This window comes from Erpetoichthys calabaricus, chromosome 15, assembly GCF_900747795.2.
Source record: "Erpetoichthys calabaricus chromosome 15, fErpCal1.3, whole genome shotgun sequence".
Taxonomy (NCBI): domain Eukaryota; kingdom Metazoa; phylum Chordata; class Cladistia; order Polypteriformes; family Polypteridae; genus Erpetoichthys; species Erpetoichthys calabaricus.
In genome coordinates, this window is record NC_041408.2 from 58855055 (window position 1) to 58870478 (window position 15424).

General features: G+C 33.6%; 1 protein-coding gene across 1 annotated transcript in view; it reads right to left on the reverse strand.

Moving 5' to 3' along the window:
- Positions 1–8421: 8421 nt before the first annotated feature.
- Positions 8422–15424, reverse strand: part of LOC114666255 (suppressor of cytokine signaling 5-like) — a 112756-nt gene continuing 105753 nt past the window's right edge. Inside the window, 2 exon segments of the mRNA XM_028821032.2 lie at positions 8422–10616; positions 10618–10674. Coding sequence (XP_028676865.2) covers positions 8994–10616; positions 10618–10656 — 1662 coding nt within the window. The 5' untranslated portion in view covers positions 10657–10674 and the 3' untranslated portion in view covers positions 8422–8993.

Genomic DNA, 15424 nt, shown 5'->3' on the forward strand with positions numbered 1-15424 from the left:
ATTAGTTGAAACCAGCCAGCCAGGCACTATGTTAAATAAATGTGCAGTTATGATGAACATTATTCCAGCGTGGGGTTTCAAATTAATCCTAGAGGGTGTGGAGAGGACTATTTAGCCTAAAAAGATCTCCTAGACCTTCAGCACTCTCCCGCTTAGAATATGTATGTGTACAGAATCTTTTTTTCTTCCTTATATATTTAAATTTGAGCATAGAAATATACTCCAAAATAAGTACAAAAATAACTAACATACAATTTACTCAGACTTTAAATTTCTGCATTTTAATGAGAATTTTAGTCATTATTATTTCTCTGCAATTCAAAATGGTCATGGATGTGATTTCTGTCAAATAAAAGCATAACAAATGAATAACAAGTAAACTGAATAAGGTATAGATAAAAATGCCCCATATTCCATGACACTCAACAAGTGCTCAGAATACGATAAACAGGGAGATGCAATTTTAGAACTGATAGCTGCTTTAAATAATTTGAGTTGAGAATACAATGTGCATTGTAATGCTGCAAACGTCTTCACTGCAAGAAGTATCTGTGCACTAAACATAAGCACAGACATTTTAATGAAAGTGCAGATAGTTTTAAAGTGTCTTGTACATAAATACCAGGACAACATCAATGCATTAGCTCTGTGGCATCCATTCATTTACTAATTCAAGGTAGCCCCCATGTTTTGCATTTCTCCAATTATTGCACCTAAAATATTTCCAGTAAACAAGAGGAATTCTTATATTTCCTGCAGTGCTAGTGTAATGTGATCTCATTTGAGTTTCTGTAGCTTCCGACTGTAAAGCAGAAACACATTACATTTTCATCCCTTCAACCTTCTAACCACAATTGCATTATGTGGTATTTGTAAATAATAAACTGCAGCTCTCTTTATATAGCAATCCATCATGAGGGGCTACTGATGGTATTGCTTCTTTGGATCCTTACTCTTCCTGCACTGAAGATTTTCTGGGACTTTAATATATCAGTATGATTATAATAGTGAAACACCAGATAAACTGAAAAAAAAAAATACAAAGCTTTACAAGATTACTTGTGTGTAAATGTCAGTGTACAAATAGTTTACTATAGATATATGAAAATGATGGTCTTTGAGAATAACTGTTTTATACTCATTTCCTAATGTTCTTAATCAATTAACAAATACACATCTTTGAATGTAAACAAGGCTAGGACCAGGCAGTCATTTTTATTACCTCTACACTTTTGCATATGTTGTTAAAGAAAATTTCACTAAATACTATGATAGGTACATATGGAAAAGAGAAAAAGGGTAGCAGTATAATATGAAAGTAATCTGACATTACCTAAGGAAGATAACAGCAGAATGTTAACAGTGCACTCAGACCAAGACAGAAAGTAAAACAAATGCAGCAGGGTAGATACTTTTAGCAAAAGCTCATTTGAAGCTAAGTATATTTAGAGCTCAGTGTGCATGTATATAATCACACAAAAAATCCTGCTGACATCAGTGTTTCACCCTGGACGTTGGCACCATACACAGCAATTATTGGACATGTAAGCAAAGAGGAGGATTATTCAAAAATAGCTCAGGTGTGGCAAAACACCAGAATTCACAGGAAACTGTTTTGCAAGCCCACAGAGAAGGGATACTAAAAAGACAAGCATCAGAGACTGTGTCAATATAGTCTGGAGAAACGTTTAAGATAATCATGCTGGTGGGATTAAAAAAAAAAAAAAAAAAAATCAATTTTTGCTGAAAATGACAACATGTAGATACTTTAAAATGTTGTAGTAGTATAGAAAATATAAACATAGTAAAAGTAACCTGTAATATCACAACTGTTCCTAAATTCTTTCATTATAATTTTGTTAATGATTTAATTTATACAGAAGCATGGGTAATAGTGTATGGAACTATCACAAATGTTCATAGCAAATGAAAAGTCTGCTATAGATGTTATATGAAACAAATGAATCATTTACATGTTTTCTGAATAAAATACTGGGTTTTTCAGAAGGCACATTTCAGACAAAGACAAAAGAAAAAACTTGTATATTTAAACTACAGAAACATGACCCTCAACAAGAACAAAGTACGCTTTATTCAGTTATAATAGAAGATAATTCAATTTACCAATGTCAGTTTTCAGTCTTTGGTTAATTTCAGACAGGTCTATAAAAACACTAACACCACCAGTGGAAGCTCAGTTTCAAATTTTACTACAAAACACTCAAAGAGGTTCATCAAGACAAGAGACACACTAGTGGACTTAAACGAGCTGTAGCCTTCATTATTCTATTTAACAGTATGCTAACTCTTCTAAAAAGCACTCTAATTCCAAGATGTTAAATGCTTTGTACGACTGCCCAGAATGAGTAGCATTATTAAAAACAAAGCATAATTAATGATTGAAGGTACTTTACTCACACTATCACTTATTACGGTACATTAACTATAAGTTAGTACCAGTTTTGTCAAAAAAAGTTTTCTTTTTTAATGTAAAATGCAACAATCATTAATGTAAGAATAAAACCATTTACATGGCATTAAAATACATCACATTTGTGTTTAGCATGTTTCCATGTGACCATTATCACAAAATATTAATCAGTTTAGAGACAATCATTCACATGGACTGGAGTCATCCCAGGTGATAAAGGTTTGGAGAGATTTGACCCTGGGAACTTGAATTCTGAGTACCATTTCACATACAAAGTGTTTTATTAGATGCCTTAAAGTTTAATATTATGGACAAATAAAAAAACAAAATAAAACTGAAAATATTGGTTATTATAATGCTTAAAATGTACAGCAGATACTTCTAAATCAGATTAACATGAATATTATGCCCCTTTGTAGCACAGAGTATTTATTGATCTTGGAGATGAACGATTGTCAGATAGGTGCAAAGTGCAGGGTCCTGTATGCTAACTCAAAGGGTACTGAGAGCAGACTTTAGTATACCAATGAATGAGATTGCTTGATAAGAGTTCTATCACCAGGGTGTTTCAGATTAATACATATATTTTACATGTCTGTAAACTCACACACACAAATTAAAAATAAAACTTTTTTCACAACAGCTAGAAAAGAAATCTATATTAATGTATATAGAAACAAAATATAAAAATTAAAAAATGAAATTTAGCGTCACTGGTAGAATGCTGTGGAGCTGCAATGTCAGGATGAATCTTGGGGAAACCAAGTCTTCACGCTGCTGAGCTGTGATATCCAGGCTAACAATTAATTTGGAAAGTTTAGGCAAAAATAATATGACAAGAAACGATTGAAGAGGTTACAGTTCAACTAACAACTGAAATTTTGGTTGGTATTCTACTTTAAGATGAGATTGAAGCTGAAATTTTTGGCCATTTATATAATCCAATTGGCACTAATGGAGATGTAAACGAAGAACATCATACCACGGACTCTAAACACACTTTAAAAGCAATACATAAATTACTGACATGGAAAAAAAATCAGTTCCTTCAATACAAGACAGGAAACAATCCTGGGTGGGGTACTAGACTATATTAGTGCACAGTAATGCACAAACCAGGCCACTTTAGAATGACCAGCAAATCTAGAATGCAATTGATCAAACAAAAAATAAGTAACATTCAATTTAAGATGTTATGGAATAACTGTAAATGAATACAAGCCTTCACTTTCCCATTGATTTGAAAATAAGATATGTTAATTTCAAGGCTGGTTATCTGATACAGTTTTTTGTTAATCTTCAATGATAGTGCCATTAAACCTCAACCCTGCTGTATGGTGAATTTGTATACTACACTAAACTATTTCTGTGTGTGTGACATATAGATAACTGGTCAAAGGATTTATAATACTCCAATTTTTATATTTTTATAGATATTTAAGAAATTCATGTACAGTGAATAATCTGAAATGGTACAAAGGTAAGAGGTAAAATTCCAGAGGTTAAAACAATATAAAAAAAGTTTACGTTAATAGAAACTGAAAAATGATTTAATTTTCAGAGTTGTACAAAAAACTTTGCTAAGGGAACAAGTTAATAGGTTAACAACTAACAGTTTTTTGTTGTGGCAATTACAGTTAATTACACCTTGAAAGCTGATGCACATATTTTTAATTTCTGTAAATTACTTACAAACCCTCTAATTGTATAAAAGAAGTGTTGGAACAAACTGGATTGCTACATCCTCTGAAGCATTATTTTGGTCAAAACTGCACTATATACTGCAATCAAAATAGCAAGAAAAAGGCCATTAAAAGGAAAGACATACAGGTACACAGACTACTATAACTCTTAAATGTTTTAATCTATCCTTTAGAGAAACTGCAAAAAAAGCCAAGGTATCAGTGAGTAGTTTCCTACACCATCAAAGGAACCCGAAAATGGGGGAAACTGACAAGAGCAAGTCTGGTAGACTCAGAGAAACAACAGAATTAGAAAACAATTTTCTGAGAGTCATTTACTATACTTGCAAGACAGGAACTTCACAGGGCAAAAGCTGTGCAGTATACTAATTGCCATTTGTGTATTTGTTCTACGGTTTAATTTCAAAGTACACAGAGACTGGTGGTGGTTCTTGGCCCAGGTAAGCCTCTTTTTCCTATTTTTCTGTTTTACATATGCCTTTTTTAGTAAGATTTGACCTGTCAAACCAAAGCCTTCCTTTCATGGTTTAAAATGGCGCTTACTACAACCACAGTCATATGAGGTACCTGTTATGCAAGATGCGGACTCTCAGAAATGTATCTTCTGATTCTGTTGTGGCTTTAGGTCTATAAAACCTGCTCCTGTCAGCTTCCTCAAATTTTCAAGTTCCTTTTGATGGTATGGGAAACTGTACTCACTGACACCTTGGCTTTCTTTGCAGTTTCTCCAAAGGAAAGATCTCCACAGTTTTGAGGGTTACAATGGTCTGACTGTCTTCCTTTGTTAATTATCTTTTTCTTCTCCCATTAAGGTATGCAGTATTTCTGCAAAACACCACTTTTATACAGAAATAATGTTTGTACATAATCAACAGACGTTAAGACACCAGTAGGAGCTGTTTGGATTAATTAACTTACACTGCTGAAAAAAAGCTATATGTTAATAAACTTGTTCTCTTAACAATGCTTTTTTGTATAACTCTGAAAATTTATTATTTTTTAGCTTTTGGTAACCTACACCATTTTTTTTTTTCTTCAACCTTAGGAGGTTTACTGCTTACCTTTGTAGCATTTTCTGGTCATTCACTGGACTTGAACTGCTTAAATTTCAATAACAACTGGAAAAATTGTGTTCTGAAACCTTTTGGACCAGTACTGAATAAGTCTGTGTATGTGTGTGTTATATATTATATATATATATATATATATATATATATATATATATATATATATAAAAACACACACACACTGCATGCACAACATAAATAGCACATATTAACTTACATGCTGTATAACAAATATTGCATGTCAACGAATAATCATTGCAAAGATCTACTACATAGACCATGTAAAATACATACTGTATCGCAATGTTGTTTCATATTATACCATATATGAAGGCATTGAACAGGTTATTATTTAATTAATTTCCTACATGTCCATCCTTTATTCTTTTTTAGTTTGCTCACTTACAAACTATTTTAAAATCCTTAATTTACAATTTCAGAATTCAATCATCCATGTTAAAAAATTTTTTTGTCTATTTCAGTCAGTAATAAATGATTTAGAAAATAACTTCTTAGACAAATGCTAACAAATTGAATTGATGAAAATGCTTGATGTTATGCATACTCAAGGAAATCCTTGCATAACTAAAACAAGACATCTGTCTTTGCTGGACTGTGGCTTCTGAAAAACCCATCCTTAGTTCACAAAATATTGGCAAAAAACCAATCCTGCAGTGAAACAAGGAACACGCTCTGCCAGCTCCTAAACGGATAAACAATCTTGTATGCCTGTAACAAGAAACTTGAAAAGTAAAACATACTGTAAATACCAAGAATGAAATAACTATGCTGTATTCTGCACCAAAAAAGAGGAGGAACAAATACTATCAAGGCACATTTTGAAGCAAACCAGTATGTAGCGCATTAGAGAGAGTTAGTACTGAATACAAATCATTCTGACCAGAGAGACACACAACTTAAAATTAAACAGTACAGTAATGTATGCTAGTATGAATATATTAAATAAAGCAGTTAGTGAGCTCTTATTGTACTGAGTGCACAACATTTTCAAATTTCCTTCTTGGGTTTCCGATTTTTATATCATTTAGAGCAAGGGTTCCCAAACTTTTTTCAGCCTCAGACCCCTTTACCAAAAACTTTTAAAACTGTCGACCCCCTAATTACATGCAATGGTTTTTCATATCCGCACTTGCTTTGATATGTTCGATAAGACAATGAACAGACATGTTTGTGCTACATGTATTTTCATGCATTCTTACGTGTGACTCTTTTAATGACACATTTTACCTTTTCGTTCGCAAATTTGGTATGTAATGTGTTTTTTTAAATGATTTTACTTCTTAATTAGGTACCTATTGGAATCATTGATATTTTGAAATAACAAACAAATAGCAGTAGTAAGGGGGTCTATTTTTGCTGTCGTTGACCCCCAAATTTTTTCATTGAAACTATCGACCCCTAGAAAGTTCAAATCGACCCCAGGGGGTCAATATCGACCACTTTGGGAACCCTTGATTTAGAGAATGCTGGTTAAAGTTTTAAAGACAATACATTTCAGAAAACAAAAAGGCAACAGCAGTTTCACTGTGTAATGATTATTACATAAAGGGCATTTAAAATAGCTTTGCTTTTTGATTGAAAGCATACTGATATTATCAAAGCTTTATCTATTGTAAATGTATTAGATATTACACCTTTTTACTTGTGGCGATCAACTTTATTACCTGTCCTCTTGCTGAACAAAAAAGCCCTAGCCTAATAGTACTCGATTCTGTTTACTTTTTTTTTGTAAGTCGCTTTGAATAAAAGCATTTGCGACCAAATAAATGTACCGGTAAATATTATGTAATGTTAAAGAACATGATGTCCATACCCACCATATTAAAATGACTCAAGTCAAAAAGATCATTTTTCTTTTCTCATTGGAAGGAAAGAATATAAGCCAGTTGTCTAATTAAATTAAAAATAAACTTAAATCACTGAAGTTTTCTTTTTGTGCAACACCAGTATTTAAAGCAGTTTTACCTACCAAATGTCAAATTGTGTCATGGCAACTTTTTTCTTTTTTAAATATATAGCTGCTAAAATCTTTATTTGAATAAAATATACTTTATATACCCATGATGGGGAAGATATAATGCACAATATATATAGAAGTATACATTTTTAATAATTAGTAGTTGCTTAATAAACAGTGATGTCTTACTTATAATGATACTCATTGTGAAATGTGCTACATAAAAAGGGCTTTCACTATACTAGAAGTTAATCAATTACAATATTCAAATAAAAATAAAAATGGCAGATCATTTGTAATTTTATAAAGAGTTTAAAATAGTGAGAATCTTCCTAGAAACAGGAAAGGATACAGTGAATCACTGTAAGTTCTTAAATCTGAAGTAAAAATAGGTGGTGATTTTCTGTGTCTAAGTGCAGTGCTCCTGCATAAAAACAACACAACATATGAGAGTCATGTGGTATTTAAAATAAGGCAAGATGGTGTTGCAAAATAAACAGTTTGTATTATTTTGAGATGACAAAACCTCTGAGAGGATAATGTTGGACCCTTGAATGCTGGTACAGATATAGCACCTAAATAATGTTTTGAGAATGAACTGCACATGTTTATAGTAACTAAGGCTAACAGAGATAGATGGTCCCTTTAAAAAAAATCCTTATTTTGTGAAATTATCCTCAATGTATTAATAGGTGTGTATCACTATGTTTCATAAAAGCCTTAAGACTGCCCCCAACCCCCTAAAAAAATAAAATAATAATAAAACATTGTTTATCACATCCCACAATTTTGCATCAGTTAAGGATTAATTTCTTATTATATGTAATGAGAATAAATTACATTATTCAAGGGAATTTCCTGACTGAAATAAATTTTTTGACCACTTTTTCTCTAAGAAACAGAGCACTAACGTGAAATGTTACAGGACTAATTAAAATTAAAGAAACAATTCTTATTTCATGAAAAATGTCTAAATATATATTACCTGCAGCAAATTAATGTTAAACATAAGGAAAAAAATATATTAGTCAGTTCTTGTCATGGAACATAATCTTAGAAGAAGAGGAACAGCTAATGGCAGGATTAACTAAAATTGTAAGATTGAGATAAAAGTGCCTGACTTTCCATGGCTTTTAATGGTTGGGTTTAACAGAGAGATGGAAGCAGGCCACAGACCTTACAGAATGCACAAATTAAAAAAAAAAAAAAAATTAAAAAAATCACAAAAAGAAGCCTGTATGCTTTTTGGAGTACATTTTATGACTTCACTTTCTATTAAAACACATACACTTTTTTAAAACTGCAATCAGACACATAAAGAGCTCAATAACTGCTTTGGAAAAAGGACAAAATACTTCCAAAAGTACTAAAACAAAAAGAAGAATTCAGAACTGCAAAATTTATTCAAAAAGAAACAACTTGCAGTTAAGCGTCTTTTCCCAAATGTGCTCATGCTAGAGGCTTAGCCTACTATTTTATTATTATTTAGCACAGAGCAGACATGATAATTATTATTTATGTACCTATCTAGAATGTAGCAGCAGAAAGAAGTGTGACAGGGCTAAGGTTTTTGTCTTTTTTTTTTTTTTTACACTTTTGTTTTGACAACAAAGTTGGATTCTAACTATTTACTTGCCATAGGCTATTGTTGTGATGTACACACAAACCGTAAAGAACAGAAAGAAAAAAAAACACAAAAAACATATAGTCTTTCCTCTTGTGTGAGGCCTATCCTGAAGAAGAAGAAGAAAAAAAAGTTTGGATACTGTTCGTTCTTTTACTGCGGTCCTCTTTTGTTATTTACTCAATTATTTTTATTTGACCTTGATAGGTTCTCTCTCAAGCCATCGCACTCGAACTTTTTGTTTATAATGGTATTCCTTCAAAAAGTCCTGCAGAGCTGCCGGCAAAGGAAGCAGGCCTATTCCGTCATAGGTGGTACGCCTACAGATTACTGCACGACAGATGTACTGCAGGCTAAAAGGAAAAGTCCTGTGTAGTGGCATTGTGAGCAAAGGTTCAAAAAACATACAGGAGCTAGGATCCTTGTAATGCTCCAGCAGACCACTTACAGTTGAGGAGTGGAAAATGCATGGGTCATGAGCATCAAAGCTGAAGTTGTGATTCCACTGCTCAATGCGTGCATGCAATGAGCGGTTATATCTGCGGAAGCTGACAGAGAAGAGGTAGTCTTCCTGCGCAGAGTCCCTGAGCAAGAATGTGCCTTCAGGTTTGCCCTCTAGAAGTGCCTCTGCTTCATACCGGTCCATCACACCCCAGTAACAGGGGTTGCTGGTGATCTGCAGTAGATCTGGCACTAGGCAGTGAATAAAATCTATTTGTGTGTGAACCTTCCAAGGTCCTTGACGGCAGAAATGGCTCTCTCCAGATGTATGCCTCTGCTTTGGCCTACGTGACTGCAAGCACAAAGTTGTTGCATCTTCCTCTGAATCAAAATCCGTAAGCAAAGGTGCAGCTTGCTGTGGCCCTGCTGTCACACTTCCCACAGGTACTGAATTTACAATTGCAGAACTCCTACTGTCCCCAGTTATGTCCCCTATCCCTGGCGGTAGCTTTGGTCCCAGCTTATATAAAGGATTAATCTGAGCTGTGGCTTCAAATGTGTGGATCTGGGCATTGGGAGGCGGATCAACCCCCTCTTCAATGCTGAGCCTCCTCCTCTCCCGCAGTCTGTCTTCTTCATCTTCTGTAGAGGCAAATGCATCTAGCAAAGTGGCAGACTGGGGGCTAACAGGAGCTGTGTGCTGTTTAATGAGATGCCACTTTTGGGCAAGATCTGAACCTGCAGGAAAAGGGCATTTTTCAAGCAGGAGCTCAGACAAGTGGATCTTCCTCTTTGCTGAAAATGTCACTTTGGAAGACCGAGAGCGGGAACGTATTGGAAAGCAGAGACCTACAGTGTCCTGTAAACGCTGTCGGAAGGAGCATCCGTTTAGAGTCCGAGTAGAGGTGGAATCCATATCATGTACAGAACTGACTCCTAATCTTCTCTCCCGTCTCTGCAGACCATTTCGTGTCCTGCTAAAGTGCTTATCAGTCTCCAGGGAACTCTGTGTCTTGGTGGAGCATGAGTGTTTTTTCTTGCTCCCCCAAGGAGCATGCCTCGAGTAAGAATCTCTGCGAGCCAATCGAGTGCCTGCTGCTGCTCGCAGATCCTCAAAATCTTTGTCTATTGTGATCTCCATGATCTGAGGAATATCAGAGACACAATTCTGGTTCCTTCGTGAAACGTTCTGGAGGTTGTCAGAAACCAGCGGCAAAGGACAAAGTCTCTGATGAGTGCTAGCTGTTGCTTGGGAAGGTAACTCAGAAAGGCAAATACTGTTGGTCTGCTCCAAAGAGTACCCACTGAAGTTTACATCCAGGCTGTTTTCATTTTTGCTAGTATTTTCGGAATGGAATAGGTTGTGGCAACGGTTTTTTCAAGTTGTTCCACATCTTGCCCATTTTATCCATTTATTGACACAATCAAACCTGAAAAACAAAGTCAAAATATGGCCTTAAAAGTCTATTCATTCAAGCAAAATATATTAGTTTGGCAAAACAAAATTGTTACGTATGCACAAGAACAACAGAAATGAGGGAGAATATAGATTAAATGTATAGTTTTAGCAAATGATTATTTCATTATTGAAGTCACAATGTGTACACCATAATCTGAATTGTACATCACATTTTACTGCAAGTAGAGAGAGAGAGAAAATTATTCAGTTACATTCATTGGTCCGGTATTCTCCAAGTTTAAATAAAAATAGCAATAGTACCTGTAAAATTAGATTGTTGCGTATGCTTTTATAAACTAATGAAAAATCCAAAAGTTATTTATTAATTTTTGGTGCATTTAATATATTAATATAAAATGAACCATTTTAAAATAAAACAGCAGTATTCTTAATAATCAGATGAAAGTACTACTAATGAATGTGAAGCAATTTAAAATTTTACAGCAGAAAAACTTGATAATTTCAAAAAAATGCAGTGTAATGTTTGTTTAAAGAAATAAATACTATAATCAACAACCTTGTCACAGATGTTATGATCTAATTAATATACAACATTATCAGGGTGGTTGTTGGGAACTTTTATTTATAATTAAATAGTATAATTAATCTAGTGATCTAAAGTATTTACTTCTTTTTCTCGTCCAATTCTTCCAGTGACGAAATTGAGCTTTTACTGAGTTTTTTGAAAGGCAGGGAAATACAACACATCATTTATACGATATAAAATTTTATGTTTAAACAATTCTTTGTTTTAGCTTGTAGAATGAAGAGCAGAAATTCAGACTTTTTAATAACAGGATGCATTGATTCAGTTTAAGTTATGCATTTAAATTCAATCTGAAAATTTAGAAAACAGCTTGCTGGAAGTACACACTTGTAAGAATCTGTGAAGGTGGGTGTGAACTAACAGCAAACTGTGTTCTGATGCTTTTTCAGGACATTGTTTTCTGGCTGGTACATTGGATGAATGCTTGCTGCAACGCAACTAAAAGCAGATGTTTTCTTCCAAAAACTTGTCTTCTCCTTTGAAAGCAAAGTTTAAGATGAATGTGCTTTTTCTTAATATATCTTCAAATGAGTGTCATCATATGAAAGACTGATACAATACATAAGGATGGAAGTCAAAAGTTCCAACTACAGAAACAGCACAGCACTGAAGGAGACAAAACGGCAAGCATTAGCACATTGCTTAACAACCTAGATCATTACAAATCTACATGCAATTCTTATTGTACAACTGAACCTTTCATCTCCTAATCACTTCAACAACCTTGATCATTATGCGGTCTGGCCCTTTTATAGCAAACAACCACTTTAAGACAGCCTGCAGCACAAATTTCTTATACAAGGAAAAATATGAGTGGTGCAATGTCTGCATAAGTTCAAAACTTCTAAAAATTTAGCATGAAGTATCTACTAGTAATAAAGCTTAACTGTGGCCATTCTGAAGGCATCTATGAATTCTTATGAAATTCCTACAATTTTAGTGTTTAAATGTGGCCTCTGGAGATACAGCAAAAATTCATCTGAAAGCTAATGTGTTAACAGTAAATAAAAATATTTCTGAAGATATCTTGTCTAGTGACTTTCACCTTTTTTATTTTAACTTGTAAATAAAACGTACAACTGTAAGTTTATTCATTCATAATACACATTGTGTTAATTCCTTTAAAAATCCTTTGACACACTGATTTTCATATTTTGTTTTCTTTAAAATTCCATGTGTTTAAAATTTGACTATAAAAATCATCCATAACCTGCTTCCTAAAATAAGCCTTGAAAGCTAACTGTAATATTTCTGCTACTTTTTGTATACTATAAACATAGTGGCTTCTTTTAGTTCCAGTGACACTTTATTCAAATATGAAGGAAACAATAACAACTTTTAAAACATGCTGCTTTATCAGACTTTGAATACAAAAAAGGAAAAATTAGTTTTCTCACAATGTTGCATAGTAGCTTTAATATGCCCAGATAACTGTCTTAAAACAGGGATGAACTAGGATAAATATTTGGTTCTTTCCCCCTAGAAATGTTTAAGTAGCTGGTACCGAAACTCTATTAGTTAAAATGCAAACTAGCTTTTAAACAATACAGTTACTTTTTAAGGACTCACACTTGCCCCAAAAGTTGGAAATTTATTCTGGTTATTATTACAATGTCCATGCAGACCACATCTAAAAGCTGAAACAATGTTTCATCAGCCACCAGGAATGAAATTATTTTTAATGATATTAAAAAAATAGTGCTGAATATATCCGAATGACAATAAATAACATTTGAAGTTGCCTATTAGGTTGTCTTTTCAAACAGGATATTTGAAAGCTACTTTATGATCATGAACAAATATGCTTCAGAGATAGACTGGGTTTAGTGTCTTACTAGCAGAACACCCTGGGACACTAAAACCATTCTATTCACAAACTAGATCTGCAACCAAGACTCCATTATATAATTATCCACAGAACTCATCTGTATGTACTTTTTTCTCAAACTCAATTGCTTGTATTATGTTGTTGTTACTTGTTCTGAATAACATATGGTTACAACTAATTTAATTTTAGAGTCTTGGATATATGTGTTGCTATTGTTTATTGTCACAACTTTGCTCAGTGTAGGATTTATTAAGCTGTTATGAAAGTATATTACTGCCAACAGAAGGAAATTGTAAATCTTTCTTCTAAATATGACTTTGCAGAAGAAGAGTGAATTGTTACATCACAAACAATATTTTTGGCATCCCCTTTGCTGTAACACTCACTTGCCTGATTTACTTTAAAATTTAAAATAAAAGAATTTTTCAAACAGGTAATGATCAACATCTTAATGAGGATATGAGGGTTTGGTTATAAGGAAGCAAACACAGGTGCCAGGCACACACAGTAAGATAACAGAGTCAATATGAAACATTTAAAAACATCAAAAATCAAGTTTATATTTGCAATAACAGGAGATATTAATTACCACCGCGTTAAATGGAGAAGCTTCACAAATTAGCGTAGGAATTCATAGATGTATTTAATTACTGGTTTTTTTTCCTAGTATAGTAAAACAACAACAGAAACATTTCCAGAGTTGTTATTTGGAAATAATAAAGACTAGAATTCAGGGATAGAGGTAATTGAAACATCAGGATCCAGTGATTGTAACATGACAGGTTTCACAGTGAGAAGAGAATGTACTGTATACATACCAAAAGGGTCATTTCATGTTAAATCAACTGATTTTCCAGAAATCCCACACACTTCAGTCTCAAAAAATTCTGAAAAAATACCAGATGTACCCATGCTATTCAGGAGACGCACTGTAAAATTATCTTGGTGTAAGATCAATACTTTCTAAGATACAGCCACTTTTGTGAGGGAATAGGGCAGTTAAATTTGACAGTGCTTTAATTTTTCATCAGTTTCACAAGATGATATCTCAAGAACTAAACCACCTAGCAGGCTCAAATTATATAACTTTTATAGGTATAGTACATAACACAATTAAAATATTTGGTCCAGATGACAACTTGGTAAGAGCAGACCTTCAAAAAGGGAAAAAAAATATTTGCGTCTATGGCTTTGTCATATTTAGACTTTCAGAAAGCATACTTCTAACTGATACAGCCTGCTGATATTTTTCCCATGTTTAGATACCAACACAGGGCTTTTTAAAAGGTTATAAATAACCAAGAAAATGCATCAGTATTTGACCAGCAGACCTGAAAAAAACATTTCGGATCTAATTTTCAGACCAGCTTAATGCACTGTAGAAATGTCCAGACATTTTTAAAATTATTATTCCTGTATCCTACTGGTCCATTCTTTCTCAAAAGGCAAGTCTTACTTTTCTTATGTGAATCTTTCAATTTTTATTTTCCATTCTAAACATGGGTTAAATTCATTAATAGTCAGTAATGATAATCATCAAGTTCACCACTAACTTGGGTATAGGATTAATGGAAAAAATAAATTACCAAAGGTACATTAAGCACAACACATGTGCATCAGCTGCTTGATTTATCTTTTAATACAACACTAGTTATAATGAAATGTTAACATCTTGGTATTGCATCAACAGGAATGTGACCCATTTAATTTCTGTTTCAATCTAAGTGCAGAGTATGTGAGGAACACATCTGATCCATCAGGAGTGTGATCATGAGAGGGCAAGATCACAGTTGCTGCTTCAGTGGTGAATATTTGGACAGTCAATTGACTGTCTTTACCAGACACCCAGTTGACTTTCAGTTTCCATCTTCTGTAGAGATGTAATAGTGGTATTCTCTAGTTCCAAGTACCGCATTGAGAACCACAATCTCTGTTCAGCAACATGAGATAGGATATCACCATTTGGTATGAAAAACGTTTGACATTTTTTGATAACTTACTGATTGAAAGCTCAATGATTACCATTATTGACACATGGTGCATTCAGCCTTCATTCAGGGTGGAAAATAAATAAAGATTTTCATAAGGAAAGTAAAGTTTGTGTTTTGAGAAATAAGTGACAATGTAGAATAAATGAAAAATATTTTTTAAATTATCTGCACATTCCCACATGCCGTTAGGGTGCTCTGAAAATTAAATCTGAAATGATTTTTTTGGATTTGGGAGGTCTCCTGTTCAAATGGATACAGTTTCTTTTCTGTTTATTGCTTTTTCAGAAAGCCTACATAGTTCTCTGAACAAGGAAAAATCAAAAATCTGTATGGTGACAACAAAGGAGCAGTGATG